General features: G+C 38.8%; 2 protein-coding genes across 2 annotated transcripts; one reads left to right on the forward strand and one right to left on the reverse strand.

The window, feature by feature from the left end:
• The first annotated feature begins 384 nt into the window (after window positions 1-384).
• On the forward strand, window positions 385-2362 carry ngrn (neugrin, neurite outgrowth associated). The gene is made up of 3 exons (XM_069688942.1): window positions 385-1321; window positions 1430-1540; window positions 1638-2362. Exons 1-3 carry the CDS (start codon window positions 1095-1097, stop codon window positions 2215-2217), a joined length of 918 nt encoding a protein of 305 aa, XP_069545043.1. The 5' UTR covers window positions 385-1094; the 3' UTR covers window positions 2218-2362.
• Window positions 2363-2789: 427 nt separating this feature from the next.
• Window positions 2790-17371, reverse strand: sort1b (sortilin 1b). The gene is made up of 20 exons (XM_069688943.1): window positions 16758-17371; window positions 14981-15040; window positions 14706-14779; window positions 14516-14618; window positions 14242-14403; window positions 13852-13925; window positions 12766-12815; window positions 12300-12427; window positions 11625-11769; window positions 10746-10901; window positions 10083-10189; window positions 9776-9878; window positions 9476-9647; window positions 8655-8845; window positions 8350-8539; window positions 7566-7682; window positions 6431-6539; window positions 6208-6320; window positions 5860-5989; window positions 2790-4947 (listed from the first exon to the last, which is right to left on the reverse strand). Exons 1-20 carry the CDS (start codon window positions 17028-17030, stop codon window positions 4933-4935), a joined length of 2472 nt encoding a protein of 823 aa, XP_069545044.1. The 5' UTR covers window positions 17031-17371; the 3' UTR covers window positions 2790-4932.
• Between the last annotated feature and the right edge of the window lie 1033 nt (window positions 17372-18404).

Here is an 18404-nt window from a genome sequence, read left to right on the forward strand (position 1 = left end):
TTTACTGTACTTTAGTTCAAATTTGACATGTGCTTTTCGTACTTTACTTGAGTGTTTCCTTTTCATGCAACTTTATTGCGTAACTATATTTAAATACTGCGTTTGTCTTGACAGCATTAGTTACTAGTTACTTTTAAGATTGCAGTTTTCTCATACCCTTTTTGTCCAGTGAAAACCATATCTCCAAATTTGTTGGTGTTGAATTTAAATTTTTCGGATAAATCACGAGATCATTCTTTATTTGTTGATAACAATCTCCCGCTTGTTAAAACCCACTTCTCTGGAAATAGAGTGGGGTTTTTTTTCTGAGCTAAAGATACGTGTTTTTTTTTTTACAGAACAGAAAAAAATTTCCCCTCGGGGATTAATAAAGTAACTACCTAACCTAACCTAATAAAAACATATGATGATCTTAGGGGATATGATGCATTACTGTCGATTAAACAGTGCATAAAGTAGTTAAAATAAGGACAACCATAAATAACTCCAGCAATAAAAGGCACATTAATTCAACAGCTATATCAATCGAAAAACATCATACGTAATAGCAAAACACTTGCAGGGACCAATTAATGGAAAGTGTGTACTTTTGATACCTTAAGTAGGCTACATTTTGCTGATAATATTCAAATGCTTTTTGTATGCAGGACTTTTAGTATCAGTATTAGTTATTTTACTTAAGTAAAGGACCTCTTTCCACCGCTCCCATTTATTGTATTATCGGGAATTAAAATGTCACCAATAGTAGTTGAAAATGCGACAAAAGACATCGACTGCGCTGTTTTACAAGTGAAACTCCTTTATAACACCTCCATGCCGCTAGGTGGCAGCACCGCACAGTGATGCTGTGAGACGAGTGTTTGCGGAAGTATCTCCTGCACGGGTCTGCATCATGGTTGTGGAAATAGTATCTGGTTTTGATCAAGGTCTCGCCTCTTTTATAAAGTAAGGACAAGGAAATTAAGTTACTCCTGTTAGCATTAGAAGAAGAGACTATTACTCGATCGAAACGAGTTAGTGGACAGTTCGGCTACAAGGCTCGTGTTATTATGTCAACAAGCTGATTATAAAACACAAGAAGGAGAACAAACTCTATGAGCATGGCCCGACTTCTCCAGGTGTTCTCCAGGCTCGATGCTCTATCAGGGATGACCTCGGTTTTCACCAACAGTTGTCGATTTGCAAGCGGAGGTGCCGGCAAGGCTTGGATGGGACAGAGTCATGCGCACAGGCACAGAGGAACAAACAGACACAGGGACGAGCCGTCCGATGAAGAACATGAACTAGAGGATGTGGAGGACAAGCTTGACGCCTTGGTTCAGTAAGATTCAACCGGACTGATCACACAATATTCCTGTGTAAAAAATATACTGTGTAATAAAATGTGCATGCTGTTATTTAGACTATTCTTTCTTTCTTTGGTTTTCAGTGAAGGAAGGAAAAGGCAGAGGACTGTGAAGTATCACATAATGAGGAGGCAGATGACTCCTTCAGGAGCTCCAGAGAGGAAGTTAACCTGGGATGCTATTGAACAGATCAGGTGAGGGAGTTCTCATGTCAGCTGAACTAAACCAATGCTTACCATTCACTTTAAAAAAAAAAAAAAGCTGCAAATTAACTGTTTCTCAATTTTTTAGATACCTGAAGCAAGAGCAGCCAGAAGAGTGGACAGTAGAGCATCTGGCTGAGGGCTTTTCCGTCACCCATGATGTCATCCTGAAAGTCCTCAGGAGCAAGTTCATCCCCTCTCCTGAAAGAAAAGCCAAGCAGAATGCTAAAGTAATGGCTGGCCTCGGCCAGCAGGTGTTGCCTTCAGGTGCTGGGACACAGCAGGACAGGCTTAAACTGCTCGAGAACCACACACAAGTCACACTCCCATCTGGAAGAAAAGACGGTGCTTTGGTCTCTGTGGCTGATCAGACTCCAATGATTCGGGGTGAAGGCTCAGGATCTGTAGCTAAGAGTCCCGTCTCTGTTACTGTTCTGCCCACCCAGTTTGCAGCCGTTATTAGTAAAGACGCCACAATGATGAGATCAACAGAAGACAATGGCACTACTGCCACCATTCCCACCGAGGAAGACGAGGAAAGCTGGGATGGACGGGTGTTGACAGAGGAAGAACTTGAGGAGTTTATGAAAATGGAAAAGCCCTCTCCTGTGGTGCAAGTTGGGAATGATTTCTTTGATGCAGAGGGCAACTTTGTGTACAGAATCTGAAGACTTCCTGTGTTGAACTGTCAGCTGAACATGTGTGATATTCAGGCTGACATTAATGTACTTTCTGACCAGATTATGTAGGCTCTGAAAGGCACACAAAAAAAAAAAATGTAAATAAGCAAATAAAATGTTTTTATATTTACAATAGCTATTTAACTATTTTATGGTTCTTTGTCACATCTTTATTCCCCCATCTTTTGATTTGTCAATATCTGTATTTATTGTTTGTATATTTAAAAACAAAATCAGGAATTAATATGCAGAAACTTTAATGATAATAGAAAAATAAATTCAGAATAAACATTATTGTAAAAAAATTATATATATATATATATATAAATGTAAATCAGATTTTTTTTTTAAAGTGAAAAAGAAAACTTAGTTGAAATTATTTTAGAATTGAGGAACACTTATTGCCCCACAGTTACTGTCCCAAAACTGATCCCTTTGAAAATGATGTGAAAGTGTCACCCACTGACAAGCTGTGACAAAACACACATAACGTGTCAGTCATAGTAACGTTTTTTTTTTTTAAACTGCTGTTCATGAGAAAAAGAGTTGCGCAACAAAAATAGAGGAACATAAGAATTTATTGGCAAACTCAAATAAAATTGCCTCAAATATACAGAAAAGAAGAACATAGCAGATATAAAGGTGTACCCTTGTATATTTACAGAACCATCCCAATGACTTATTAATTTACACAGCAGTTTTAAACCGTAAGAAAATTGTTACCCCCAAGTAATGCAATAAACTGATTAATTAAGAACTCGCCAGGTCTCGCCCAGTGTAGAGCAGCTATACAATAACCCTGTATCTACTGTTTTTTTTTTTTATTTATTTGCGTTGACTCTCTTGTCAAAGGAGCGCAGCCAGAATTAAGTCTTAACAGAATTAAGAGTTAACATGCGGTTCAGAGGGGGCCCATGAAACAGATCAACAAATCACCTTTAGGGGTGTCTCTGACGTTGTGGGGAAACTGGGTACATATTAGTTGATATAGTTATCAGTAAATAGATGCTGGCCACACTTTAGATGCTCACACCAGGCACTTGTATAACCACATCCAATTTACTGCACTCTGAACCAACTAGTCACAAATAAATTAAACCTGCATGAAAACAAGACAGACAAATAATTGTGCAACAAATGTTAGGAAAAAAAAAAAAAAAAAAACTTAACATCATAAGACAGATTTGCTGAGGAGAATGATTAAAAAAACAACAACCAGCAGTTCAGTGTAAAAGACACAGATGAGAAACTTTCAATCACCCTCTTATTTTAGAGAATTGGCTCCACCTCAAATGTCAAAAAACAAACAAACAGTCTTACACAGTGTTTCAGCTTATCCAAACATTTCTGTTAATTCATAGGCTACAATGGTAATTATGCTATACAACATTTACATGATTGAATAGTTTCTTCATGTTCCGTCACCAAATTATATTGATTTATTTGGTTATCGGTGTTGTAAAAAACATGGAGATATTTACTATCAAACTATAATTTCTGACATTTTTCAACCACAATTTCTCATTTGTTACGTAATTTGTAAAAGTTGGTTAGTACAAAAACTGCTCTAATTATTACAAACACGATTTATATATATGTCTACAGTGATTATTAGTCGGATCACAATAGGTCACATTTAAGAAAAATGTTCCACTACAAACTCTTAGCTTACAAAGGACCTTGTGCTTTAGGCAGTTTGAACTGCAGACAAAGTTTGAAACCAATCCTGTCTTGAAACAGACACAGTTCACCACCCTCGACATTGACGCATAGTGGTTTAAGCGCAATGACGTCTCCATTCATCCAACAAAAAAAACTGAAGACAATGAGAGACATTGTGCCAATAGGGTCAGTTAACGAGCATGGACAGTAAACTAAATTTAAACATGTTATTGCTATCAAACCTAATGGAAATGGAAATTTCCACTTCTGCCTTATTACTCCAAACATGGACCCCGATGCCAAGCTGTGCCAAAAGTTTGCTGGCCTGCACATCAGGTACAGAATAAAACAAGATTTTAAAAATCAGTGAGGATAAAAACCTCAAGTTTATATACTCTTGGCCATCTGGGGCACTTTTAGACAAACAAATACTTGATTAAAAGCGGGGATTAAGACTCAAATGGTTTGGGATTATTAACCAGCAACCAACTCTGGCCTTTTTAACACCTACTAAACCAAACTGATATCACAACAAAAATGGCAAAGAAAACGGGTTTATGTACAAGCGCATGAGAAAAGGACGCAAATTTTCAACAAAGGTGAGAAGAAGTATTTCCAGGAGCACTCCCAGGTGAAGGGAGAGGCAGGACCCGTAACGTAGTGGCGGTAGACAACTAACTCTTTTCAAAACCCATTACTGTGGCTCTGTCAGCAGTTCAGTTTACTGCATCAGTTCTTCATTCTATAAAATAAATAATTTTGAGATTCAGACTCGCTCAACAGAACCGAAGCACAACACTACGAGACCTGCTTCATAGTTCTCCTCAACTGTGGCATTAGTCCCCAGAAAGCCTCTGTACATTCATTATACTTCACTGATGACAGCAGAGTGACACAGACTCTTTGTCTGTAGCTGAGGCCAAAGTTTATACTAGAAGGTGAAAAGAAGAAGTAACTGGAGACAAAAGAGTGACAGGAACAGCAGCCGGCCACGGGGTGGACTGGAAGCCTGTTGCTCAGCTGCACGACAGCTTGAGCTGGCTATTCAAGCAGATCCTGTGCAAAGAGAAGTGAAGAGCATATCGATGAAGTCAAGACCAACACAGTTGAGCAAACAAGAAACCATTATGGTTATTGTTTACACATACACACCTAACTCGGTTACTCCACTGACTTAGACACCCTTTTTCCACACGAGAATAATGCATGTCTATAGTAGCTTTTTTAGTGTATTTCTGTACGTTGGTGTTGGATAACAATGCTCGAAAGTAAGTTCTAGGGCAAGTGAAGTCTGTTAAATGTTAATAGGTGTTTCCCGTTACCTTAACCTGAACCTAACCTTATACCCAACATAATCTCTGCAGACTTCCTTGGAGAACTTGATCAGCATTATTTCAAAACACATCTGACAGTTTAAATGATTTTTTTTTTAAACTTCAAAGTATTTCTCTTATGTTAAAAGAATGACATTTTTATGCTAATGAACTGTTAATGTTTGAAAACTAAAAAATACTTTATCAGTATCAAGCTCTGGTATACGTGGCCAGTATAATGTTGTTCTGTTCGCTTTTACACATTAATATAATAAAACCTTAGTTCTTGCAGCAGGTGGTGGACCTGCATAGTTGCATGCAGAGAAGCTGTACACAGTGGTATATTCTCTTCATTGTAGGGCCCTTAGTGTTTAATATGGCCCTACAATGAGGCCATGACATGTATGGCTTATATTTCTGTGTTCATTAACCTGAGCAAAAACTCAGTTTCCTAATTCTTCAACTTCATGTTTTTTTTGGATAGCACAACATTGTGGTGTTTTGCTGCTGCTGAAATAAATTAAAACATAATTGCCTATGAAACTAGATTATGTGTCTCAAGTATCAAGGAGTGTTGCCCAGTCCTTGAAGGAAAACCTGGTGTCCATGTTGTCACAATAAATTTGCATGAGGGAAGACAAGATGTCCACTGTACCTCATCCGAGTCATCATGGAACTCTATTTTGCCATTTTGAGTGTGGTTGGTCTCCAGCGGGTCGTCCATTCCCTCAACGGTATTGTCCTCAACATGCTGCTGCAGCACAGAGTACCTGTGCACCAAGAACCTGTGGGGCACATTAAAAATACTGTCAGTTCACTCAAAACCATTTTTAAAAATATCCAATATGTAAAACACGATGCAAAACATTTAAAAAATTAATTTTTTTTAAAAAAAAGATAATTTAATCTCAGACATGACAAAGTTTGTTTTTCTGAACATATTCCCCAGTAGACAGACTTAGGTCACAAAGTTGAGTATAATTATGTGTGCAAAGACACTCACCTGCCCCCACAGACGTATTTCTTGACGAAGATAACTCCTGCTGCAATGCTCAACAGCATGACGATGATGACTGTTACCACGATGGGTACAGACTTGGAGGAGTGATTGTCTATCTGTAAAAATTAGAGCAGACAAAAAAGTAGGAGAATGGTAGCATACGAACAGATGAATATGTTTATATTCATAACATTTTCAGAAAGTCTTAGTAAGCAGAGATACTGACCAGAAGGTCTGGGCCCACCAGGTCACTCACACACCTCTTACTGAGGTCGATCTCTTTACGCTCAGGCATCTGTCCTCCCTCACATTTATCTCCAGGGATTTTCCTATAGCTGTGGACCAAGAGCACAGAGATTATTTTAATGATCCCTCAATCAAGAGTGGATGATTGTTGCAGGTTTGCATGTGGTTTTGACTAATAAACAGATTCACCTTAAAACCACAAATGGATTTTTTTGATCCAATTAGCTTTGAAAAGGAAACATCACAAATAAAATACAAAAGTAGATAATAATAATAATAATAAAGTGCTTTTTGGTTTTGACAAATGGAAGTTAAGTGTGTGAAAATCTTTTAATCAATAGGTATACAATAAATGTACAGCTGAGATGCGAGGCTTCAACTAGACACAAACATATGTTGACATCATTCTCATAAATAGACGGAAATATATCCACACATTGTATATAGCTGTTGCGTTTGCAGATTTACAAATTATATCAGAGTGGACCGTTGACCTTGACAAAGGGCGGCGCTCTCCGAGTGTCCTCCTAGTTTTCTATTAAGTCAGTGTGTGTGCTATGAGATAAACAAGACTCACCAAAAAGTTCCTTTGAACTTTTGGTTAGCATTCACTCTTATTAACAACATGAAAAACACCCTTATCTTCTTCCTCTGGCTATTCACTGCATGACAATTACTTCCTCAATCTTAATCCATTTTGTCCTCTGCCTCTGACTTCTCACTGAGGACGATCTGCTGTTACTACCTCTTTCATGAAATGTAGTAGGTGATGGCCTCGTGTAAAATATGTTTTCCGCATTTATTTGTACATAGTATCTGTTCCAATATCGCAAATAAATAATTGGACGACAAAGAACCTTTTATCATCATCAATCCTCAGGTAAAAATCTACACAATAAATAAAGATAATTATCAACCAGACGACACAATTACAAACAAGTAGTCGTGAGGCACTGATGATCAGAGGAGAGGTTGAGCATACTCACTGTGCTATCTAATAAATGTTGGTACAGAGACACTGTCTCTTCATGGTATAATATTATTGTTAATAATTGATGTTTAACAATAAACCAACAACAGTCAAGAGCAGAGATCGGCTGAAGCTGGAGCCTTACCCGCTGGTCTGCAGTTGCTCCTCTTTGCCGTGCAGACAGAACTCCAACACTTTTCCTTTCAGGTCCGGCTGCTCCACGCACTGTGAGCTGTTCTCCTGACGGTAGTATCCAAAGTCACTGCAAAAAGTCAATGACGATGTCAGGATAATAACCAAGAGTGGAAGAAATAACGTACATTTACTCTTGTTGTTGTAGTAGTAATCGACCAGTTGTTTAGCTCAGTTCTCACTTTTGGAACTGTATTTGAAGCCAGAAGTAAAATCCACCTCAGGATACTTCAAACCGTTATTTGATGTCAGTTTGGCACATTTAACGTAGACACTTCAAGTTATTGTAGTGTCTGAGTAAACATTTTGGAAGTGCTCTAGTAACAGAATTTAATTTTTTTGTATTGTTTGTATATAATATATATAGATATATACTGTACTGTATATACTGTATATACTGTGCATTTTATATTTTTTACTGCTATTTTATTGCTTTTTATTATTCTATATTATCTTATTGCTTCCTGTATGCGGCTGTAGCGAAAAACATTTCCCCTTGGGGATTAATAAAGTAACTACCTAACATAACCTAACCTAATTATCAACACAAATCTGACCGCAGATAACAATATTTACAATCAGTTAGTAGTACTTATACTTCAGCTGGATATTTTGGTATTCATACACAACAGAAGCACAGTGCACCAAAAGAAGTTTAACATTATCTGATGACATCTGATTTAACGACACCGAGTTAAGAAGTTGGACAGTTTGAGCATCAAACGTCAACGTCTTACCACAGGAAGTCATCCAGGGTGCATGGACATGGGGTTGGCTGGGTGTTGACCTCGTAATCACGTCCATTCCAGCAAACAGAGTCCTTTCTGAGACGCAGGAACTTCTCTTTGTATCCCAGCATGCAACCATCCTTGGGGTCGCTGATGTCATCAGAGTGGGCCAACCACTGCACGTAGTCTTGGTCATCACCTAAAACGATCAGTATTTTGGACTCTGCTTACATATAATCTCAATTAAATACGCAAGATGTTGACAAACTATGTGAAAAATCAGAAACAAATGATCTTTCGATCTTGTGACTCACAGTCTCTGGTGAGGAGATCCCTGAAGTCGATGGTGATGGAGATCCAGGACTGGCGGACGAAGGAGTTTCTGTAGCCCCAGATACTGACGTTCATGGAGCGAGCTCCTGGCTCTGAGGCCAGCCCAGTAAAATAGATTGGCTCTTGGGTGAAGGTGTACACACCCCAACACTGTCCTTCATCAGTAGAAAATCTGTCAGGACATCAAGGCGTTCAAACATCAGCAAATCGTAACACCAAGAAGCTAAGAGAAAGCACAAAGCCGAGCTCAAGTGTTATTGCGTTTAGACTTACAGTATATGCAGCACATATTTTATATTTACTTCTAAAATGTTGTATTAATGTAGACTTTGAGCAACCATGGCGTTGAAATTAACATGCAATGTGGATAATTTCAAGGAGTGGATAATTCCGTCTGTGGAAAATTCAGCAAATTTCTAAAGTACGTGTTGTTACTGTGGAGGTCTGCGAGTTGATAAATTAACAGGATTTTTCACAGAGGATATCTTAATATATCACAGTAGGAAAAGTAAAGCTGTAAATGAAATAACTAATGGCTGAGTTCCATTTAGCTTCTTTTGTTTCAGGGTTCTGTTATCGTTCGCTTGATCATGACATGACCTACTGGGACATTTGAATTGAACTTAGCCATTATTCATGTTATTACTAAAAGTTGTGCTTTTGCTAGTTAAAATGCCTGCTGTGAAATGTATTTATATAATACATTTATGTATATATATATAAAAAATATATATTGAGTGATATATAAATATATATATATTTATATCACTCAAGTCCTCTGTTCCTTTTAACAGGAACTCACTTGATCTTGTTGATAGGCTGGATGGGGCTATGCTCCACAGCCACCAGTAGCCCTCCAGAGTCCAGAATAGCATAGTGATGGGGTCCATCAAGGGCTTTTATCCAGGTATACCCTCCATCATCAGACACATAGACATCAGGATTCATCACGGAGATGGCATCACCAACACTTCCTGATGAAACACACAGAATTGTTCAGCTGGGCAAAAAACAACCCTCTTGTTTATCCAAAATGAATACTTTTCAGTTAATCTGTCATTTCTTAAAATTATTAGTATAAAAGCTCCGATCTGAAAATTACCATGAGCTAAGATGAGACCAACAGCATTTGGTTCAGTCAGAGGGAGCATGGGGACATTCAGCCTCATAGCAATACTGTAGGTAGCGTGAATGTGGAGACTGCACTGTAAATATAAACACAAGCAGCATTTGGTATATGGTTTATAAAGTATCAACACCATGAAGACCACCCACTGGAGATGTACACTGCATAAATCCATTTTATCAAAACGAAATACAACACTGTAATTTAGAGACATACACAGTTTTCATCAACACAGATTAACTTAGTTTTTTCTGCAGACACACTGATTTCCTCTCTTCTTTACCTTGTCTGGGTCCTTGGTTGTAGCATCACACTTGGTGTTGGCAGGTTTCCGCAGGGGAACCCATTCTCCTCCCTGATCAAAGGACATGACCGACTGCACGGTGTTATCTGAAACAACAATAGAGGGACACAACATTGCAGGGAGCTGTAGGAATTTAATGGATGATCCTATAAAGATAAATTGAACAAGAATGTAAGTGAAATAAATGCAATGATCAGATCCCTACTGTGCTGGCTAAAACCGTGTTAGCAAAGAACGGCCATGTAGAAAAGTAGGAGAACGAAAAAGAGCTCATTAAAATATAAAAAAAGGGGACACAACAGAAAATACAGGGAGTAGAAGAAAAAATAAAGTTAACGTTTAGCTGGTGATGCGAGATATTTCTGTTTCAGCTGGTGGCTTCAAACAGACCACACATCTAACACTGAACAGCTAATTAAATATTTACCTAACACCCTCCCTCTGGTATGTAATGGAGAACTCATATGTGTGTGTGTGTGTGTGTGTGTGTGTGTGTGTGTGTGTGTGTGTGTGTGTGTGTGTGTGTGTGTGTGTGTGTGTGTGTGTGTGTGTGTGTGTGTGTGTGTGTGTGTGTTTCTAGGGGAATTTGAGTACAGGCATGTGTTATTCCTTTTCTGAGCACAGACACATGAATAGAGCTACCTTCAGCCAGGACGCTGGTGATGAAAACTCCTCGTAGGGAGGTGACGTTAGTGAAGTCTGTATCGCCCCCCGTGGTGGTATAAAGGTGGCGCTCCAGTGACTTGGAGTACACAGTTCCCCGGTCATCTGATACATAGATTGTGCCAAATCCTGTATCTGTGGAAAAAAACAGGATAACACATACAGTAGATAAAACTCAGATTAAGGTTTAAGGGCTGCAGTATGATATATAATATATAAGTTTTATATTCATACAATCAGAGTTCACTAAGTTGCCAAAAGTATAAAGACACCCAAACCAGAGAGTTATGTAGAGATATACTTCCCCTCCATCAATAGAGCATTACTGAGATCAGCCAGGTGATAAGGCCAGGAGCCTGCTTAACAAAGGAGATTTGCGAGGACTACTAATGTGCACATCACAAATGGTGCCAGCATCCTGTTTAACAGATGATTGTCACTCGCAAATTGCAGATTAATTTACTAGTTCTTCAGTCCCCCTGCATGCTCATGACAGAGGACTGGAGAACTTACAAGTGTGGTGTTTCTTTTGATGAGTTAAAAGTGTTAAAATCAACAATACAGAGGATGATATAATGTCACAAGTTTCATGAAACAGGCCCCTGGCTCACAGTCTAGCTAGTGTTGTAGCTCATTTCAATCATCAATATTAGTGACTATTTTCAAACATGTGCAAAACCTGTGATGCAAGTCACAAATCAACATTTACTTCCTTCTCAAACCTCACATCCGACAACACATGCGATTAACAAGCTTTACATTCAATTCTCTACATGGAAAAACACTCTGTCTGCTGCTGCTAAATGTCATTCCTGTTTCAATATATGAAATGATAGGTAAGTTGCTGTATGGACTGACCTCCTGGCTCGTCAACATGCATGAAAACCATTTCATCATTCGCTGCCAGGATGGAGTAGAACTGCTCGTGACCAACGGGAGGCAGCTGGGCCATGTTCCAAGTCTCACCCTGATCCACTGAAACATGGATCATCCTCAGAGTGCCCTGCAGAGAGAGGCGGGACAGAAAGAAAAAGAGAGAAGGACAGAGGGGAGATGAGAACAGAATCAGTTTGAAGTCGGATTACCTTGTTCGAATTAACTTTATTACATAATATGCAAGCAACATGAAGAAAGTAAACAAAATGTCCTGAGAGTTTCATATTTTCAGTGTAATGATATCTACATGAGCTAGTCATAAAGCCAACATTTAGAAAGCTATATATGCAACGTCTGACAAATTCAATAAATATGGCCTGTGCTGAGAAAGAGAAACATAAATGTGCTTTTCATCATGTTGTTTTTTTTAGCATTTCTTCATCAGTTGTGATTATAAGTACTATACTTTCTCATATGTACCATTGTGATGTAAACTCAGTAACTTCTTTAAACCCCATACAAAGAGAGATTTGATCTATTCTCAATAGACTAATACTACAAAATGTAATTTCTAACAGACAAAAAGTTTTAAACAATCACTATTTTTGCCTGATCATGTTTCCATATGGCTGTTGTTTGAACCTACTGTACACTGACCTTGCCTGTCATTACAGAGGCAAAGAGGAAGCGTCCACCCAGGCCAAAAGAGTAGATCTTACTGCCGACAGTCTTGATGGTTTTGCCATAGTCCGTTGTCCTCCTCAGTTCCAACATTCCCCGATCACCTGAAAAAAATTGACAACTCAGAAATGTGTCAAAACAAACAAGTATAACTAATTGGTAAATGGATCATTTAAGAGGACTAAAAGGCTAAACCATCATAATACAGATGAATATATAGATATTTTGCTTCATCTGGCCAAGATTATCTGTTATCTTGATGCCATTTGTCATGTCAGTCTTTTTGCCTACATGCTTTTATTGTAACTTTATATTTCATGTACTGCTCCTCAGTCATTTACATACAGATATACAAACAAAATCGATATGGTCGAAGTATATCTGGGTTGAGGTTGGTCATGGTCATTTTTCATTTCAGTTTTCCTTAGAGGGAATCACTTACTGCAGGATCCATTGAGACTGGCTGTGAAGAAGATGGTATTTTTCCATCCCCTAGAAGCAGAGCAAAAAGTATGGAGAAATTGCACAGAGTCAAGGATATGTAAGCAAAATAGATGCTAACAGTATGCTAATAACTCTACAAAGAACAATGTGAGGAAGGGAAATGCTGAAGAGCATTTCTGCATCAAGGAACAAACACGGTCTCATACAGTATCCTTTATGCATTCATGATTTATTCCTGTAATACTGCTTCACTGTGAAAGTCACATGCCATGGCTTATCAAATAAACCAAGCACTTCCTTAAAATCTACTTTCTTTTGAGGCATGTTTTGACTTCAGTAAACTCCTGCCACACTTGTAACTGACCTATATTCTTGAAGTCTGTTCACATCAGCTTCTTTTTGGATAATAATAAGAGATGATGTTTCGCGATGACTGTTTTGTACATGCCGTTCTAACAGACACATTGACCTTGACAACACAGCCTTAAAACTGAAACTTGGAAGATATTTAGAGCTGCCAAGGTTACTAAGTATTACATACCAGGAAGTGAAGTGCCTACAAAAAAAACAAGGTGTTGTGAGGGCTTGGCCACAACACAGTGATTCAAACAGGCATTGACTGCAATGCAGTTTTACTGCCTATTTGGCAAAGTTGCAGCAACTATAAAAATCTTGGGAGAAACATTTTAACATGTTTGTTTCGAACTGTTAACATCATCTGTCTTCCTTTCGTGATCTTAAGTATCAGCAAAGGAGAGATAGTGTCATTTTAGGCAAGTCAAACATGTCTGAACATATTTTTGCTTTGATGACCAAATTAGCACAAGAAAGAGATGAAACTTTACTTTTCTTCTAGTTCCTGTAATAATTAGGCTGTTGGAGAAACCACAACTAAAGGCAGATGGTGTATCACTTCTTGAAATCTTTGAAACATGCCAGACAAGTAAGAATGGGTTCTGTCCACTTCGCCCTAATCTCACTGATTAGAAGATTTTCCCTGACACTTGTGAACATTGAATGTGACTAGTGTCTGTTCACTGAGGACCTGATAAGGGGGCTGATATCAGTTGGTCTTGTCTCTTACCATTTCACCAGACACACCATGTTGTGGACCTTTTTCCAGTTGCTGCCAAAATCCTCAGTCACCCACAGTTCATTCTGAGGATGGAAAATAATTATTAAATACTAACTCACAGATCATCTGCCGTGACCTCATTGTTTGCATGGGTCACAAAGAACTTGATAAACTGGACCTGCTCATAAACACCACACCCATGTACTCCAATAAATGTACTCTGTGCAAACACAAAAATGAAGCTCGCTCACCCTCTTAAAATATTTGCATGAAGTATTGATGCGATCCAAGATACACGCATGCACAACTTGAGTTTTCGAGTTCATAAAGACTAACGAACTTACTATCCAAATGGTTTCTTTCCAAACAGAACATATGTCTTTAACGTTTACTACATACACTGCTGCTGAGGACAACCAGCACATCAGAATTCTCAGGGTTGTATGTGATCTGCATTAGGAGGATGAAAGGCAAGTCCTGGTGGGTGAAACTCTTTCCAAAGTCATCAGAGACAAAGATCCGAGACTCGTGACCTCCTGACACTTCGCCTGTCAGGATCACCTACAAGCCAAAGTGCAAAAGTTTATTTAGATTAACATTATAGGGGTATTACATTTGTAAAAATTCTTTAGGAAGTAAAATGTAGTGACGACATGATCTGGATATGTCTTACTTTCCCTGAGTTCTCAGGGCCGATCGCAATGCCAAACTCCGATCGGATGAAGGTGTTGTTGATGAGGTTGGTCACATCCTGAAAGGACTTCCCGTAGTTCTCACTGGTAGACAAGTGGTTTCAGCCAAATTAAATGCAGATCAAAAACCAACCATGTACTTCTTCAAACTGGTGAGATTATAAGACTTACCTTCGATAGAGTTTGGACTGTCCAAGTTTTAACATGAAGAAGGGCACCTGAAAAGTCGTCAAAGCCAGGATGACCTGCCAAGAACGAAGGTTCAGCTTGAGGAAAGTGGAGCATGTATCATTTATTAATGTGCATGAGACCCTGATGTGAGGGAACGCCTTATTAGCCACACTACTCTGTCATTAACAGCCAGTTCACTGAGAAATGTAGCCATGTTTGTCACAGAGGAACAACACTGCATGAAAAACATGTTAAGTGTAAAGGGCAACGCTCACCCCTGTGCCATCTCCAACCCAGGCCAGTGACACAGACCCACTCAGGTCATTGAAGGTATGCTGAGGAAAATAACAAACACATGGTAATATAAGTGAAACACAAAATGTAAACATATTAAAACCTCTCAGCAGTGGTTGAAGAGTCTAAACCGATGTGTGAATGATTTTAGGAGGAACAACCATTTCAGCTGGCAAAAAGGGACAAACTGACAACACAATTATAAACTTCAGTCAAAGCCGATTTGTAACTTTTTCCTTCAGTGTATTTTTTGCTTTGATTGGCAGCATGTTTCCCCTCCTCGTGTGTTCAAGCATAGATGACAAAGTGTATAAAGTAAAGCACCACTTATCAGAGCAAACGAGCACTTCAGCAAACACAAGGCTTCAAGCCAGTTGCTGTCAGCAGATTGAATCCAACTGAATACCTTTAGCTTACAGCTTTACAAAATACATCAATATCATAATGTGCACCTACATATCCTCTTAGATTTTGGATATTGTAATTCGTGTTGTCTTTTCCTTATATAGCTCATATCATGTATCGAGTGGTTTGGTCAAAATTATTGTGATATTTTGTCAAAATCACTCAGCCCCACAAAAGATGACAAATTTGTTTTTCAGACTTTAATTTTGTGCAAATCAAATCAATTTAGCAGTGTGACACTAACAAAAACTTGTGCTTTATTTGTCAGAGAGAGTTCTCCTATGTGATATAAAATTCTTAAATCTGGAATAGCATTCAGTGGCCTATAATTCTTCACACAAACGTATAAGGCAAGTCTTTTTGGGCAGCTCATCATGTAAGCAGCTCCAGTGCCGCTGGGCCCTGCAGCAAGAACCTCAGGGGAACAAGGAGGCTGAGCCTCGAGGAATTCTGTCGACCTCAGATTACTGAGGCCAAGTATACAAAGACTGCAATGCAAAGTTGATCACATGGCAGTGAAATGCCAGGCAAATAAGCAGCACAGGACTCTGCTGAAATCTGTCCCACTTTATTTTGCATAGCCATGTAGATGTTTTATAAGTGCCATTAATTCTAGTGTTTTCTCTTCCTGGCTAAATCCTGTGCCTAAAAACACTAAATACTGTAGTCTGTGTATCCTAACAAACTTCATGCTGGCTAACTGCTATCACATAAACACAGTTTTTAATTACAAAATAACTACCACACAGCCAGTCACATGGAATCCACTGAGCCAATTTTCCTGTCAACATGCAGGCAGACTCACTCAGTCAGGTTGAGAAAAGTAGAATGGTTACATACAACTGCATGCTAGAAAAGAATAGGATATAGGTCATGGCCATTAGTGCAACCTTTGGAGAGGAAACTAGTCTTGTAGTCCTGCAGTGGAGCCTACGCAGGTTTAAAGGCGTTGTTACAGTTTCACCACACTGCACCAAATACTAAAGAGAAGAAATCATGGCAGCCCAGAAGTGGAAGCCAAAAGAAAGGCATTGTGATACCTTTATGATCATGTTTGGAGAAAGGTGTAGTTTGTAATGTGACTAGTGCAAATTTTTTTTTTCTGGTGATGCATTTGTTGTTTTAAATTGTTTGTTTTTGTTTACAAGATGAAAACTACAGTGACACCCTCCATCTTCCAGTTATCCTGGGCTTACAGGTGAATGGAAACAGCCCACATTAGGTTTCCGAGCACACTGAACAGCTGATTAGGCCTATTCGTGCACCTGGTTAGCACCTGCGCATTGTCTTCTCTGCACTCGTTTATTCGTCAGACGTGAGAAGTGGTAAGAGGACCTGAGTAAGGTAACTTACGCGGTGGGTGTTGTCTGCTAACTTGGTGTCATATCCTTGAAGAGATTGGCACGAGTCGCCCTGCTCGGTGCTTCTGCGTTTTATCTTGTGGTGTGAGGATGCGGTCAGCCATGCCGGCAGGGACCTCTTCACGATTTTTGCCGCTTTCTCCTCAATGATTGAACGCCTCGCAAAAACCGACTGTCCGGAGGGTTTGGATCCCGGCTGAAAATCCACACCGGCTGTGAAAGTGCAAACAGATAACAGCAGGATGCCTTGCAGCAAAAGTCCCATCCTGGGTGCTGGTGTCACAGGCAACTAAAACAAAAAAAAAAAGGGGGGGGAAAAACAACAACCCAAAACGAGTCTTTGTTTATCCCGGTCTTGCCTAGAAATTGAAGGTCGCTACAGCTCAGCCGCGGATGACATCAACAAAACAGTAGTCCTCTTGACAGCGACTATTTCTGGCTTTGAAAACACGGAGCGTCCTTAAAGCACCGACTAATTCACAGCGCAGCAGCTACAAAATATCGATACGGAATAAAATCACAATTTCGCAAATTAAACGAGGTGTTTAACAGAAAATTATTTGCACAGCAACTCCTTGGCCAACATCATACAGTGTAACGATCACAGAAATTGTGTGTGCAGGGCGAAATATCTATGCAAAGAGGGGCCCTGTGATTGGCTGGTCCTCCTTCTGGTCCACCTATCAGTTTTTCTAATTGGTGTAAATCTTGGAAGGCGGTGCCAAAAGAGGAGCTGTATAATTAGCTGTCAAAAGGCTGTCAAGATTGGTTGAGCAATACTATCATGCAGATCCATCCAGCCAGAACTTCTTAAGGCAGAAAATTTGCTTTTTTCCGACCACTATTAATTTACAATGACTTCATAGTTACAGTAATAACAGTGGAATTGCAACTTTTTTTTAATTAATTTTAAAAATAGGAATGATATGTGTTTTTGTTTCTTTGTGTGTGAAGTAATATCAACTTCGTTCGGACTCATCTCCAAAAAGATCAAAAGCCTTTTTCTTCTCATCGTACTAATATTTGTTATCTCTGCCAAATGTTATTTGTTCCACATACATTTAGCTTTACAAGTAAACCCACTCTTTTACCTAGTCACCGGTCAAAGAGTAACAGGGAATTTTTTTTTTTTTGTATGGTCAGAAATGAAAACCAACAGATTTCCAAGTAAACGTGTGTTTTGAATTCTGAGATGTCATTCATCAACTTTTGTTTGTGAGGATGATGACTGATGATTCAATGACCTTTTGGTTGAGCTTGAAAATGTACAAAATGTTAACTAAAAACGTATCAAAGTTCTCAGTCTTACACTCCCCTCAGATAACATGTTCTGATTTGATACTATCATAAAATACATAAAATAAAATAAAATAAAATAGAATTGAATTATTGTATGTCCCAGATTCAGACTTAGTTATAAGATAACTGAAGTGTGATCTTATGATCATGCTCAGTTGAGAAAAACAGGGTCAAGGAGGAAAATTAACCTTTTCATCATGTGATCTTAACTTCTTTAAATTGAATAGAATGAATGCTTTCTAGTGCCTGTGACACTCTCAAATAATATTTAACAAATTTTTAATTATTGCACTCAGTCATATTGTATTGATTAAGTTAGTGCATGTGATGGGACAGATGG

This window comes from Brachyistius frenatus, unplaced genomic scaffold, assembly GCF_029030835.1.
Source record: "Brachyistius frenatus isolate BFR_SWC_R1_liver_20210118 unplaced genomic scaffold, ASM2903083v1 Contig_6, whole genome shotgun sequence".
Lineage (NCBI taxonomy): Eukaryota > Metazoa > Chordata > Actinopteri > Embiotocidae > Brachyistius > Brachyistius frenatus.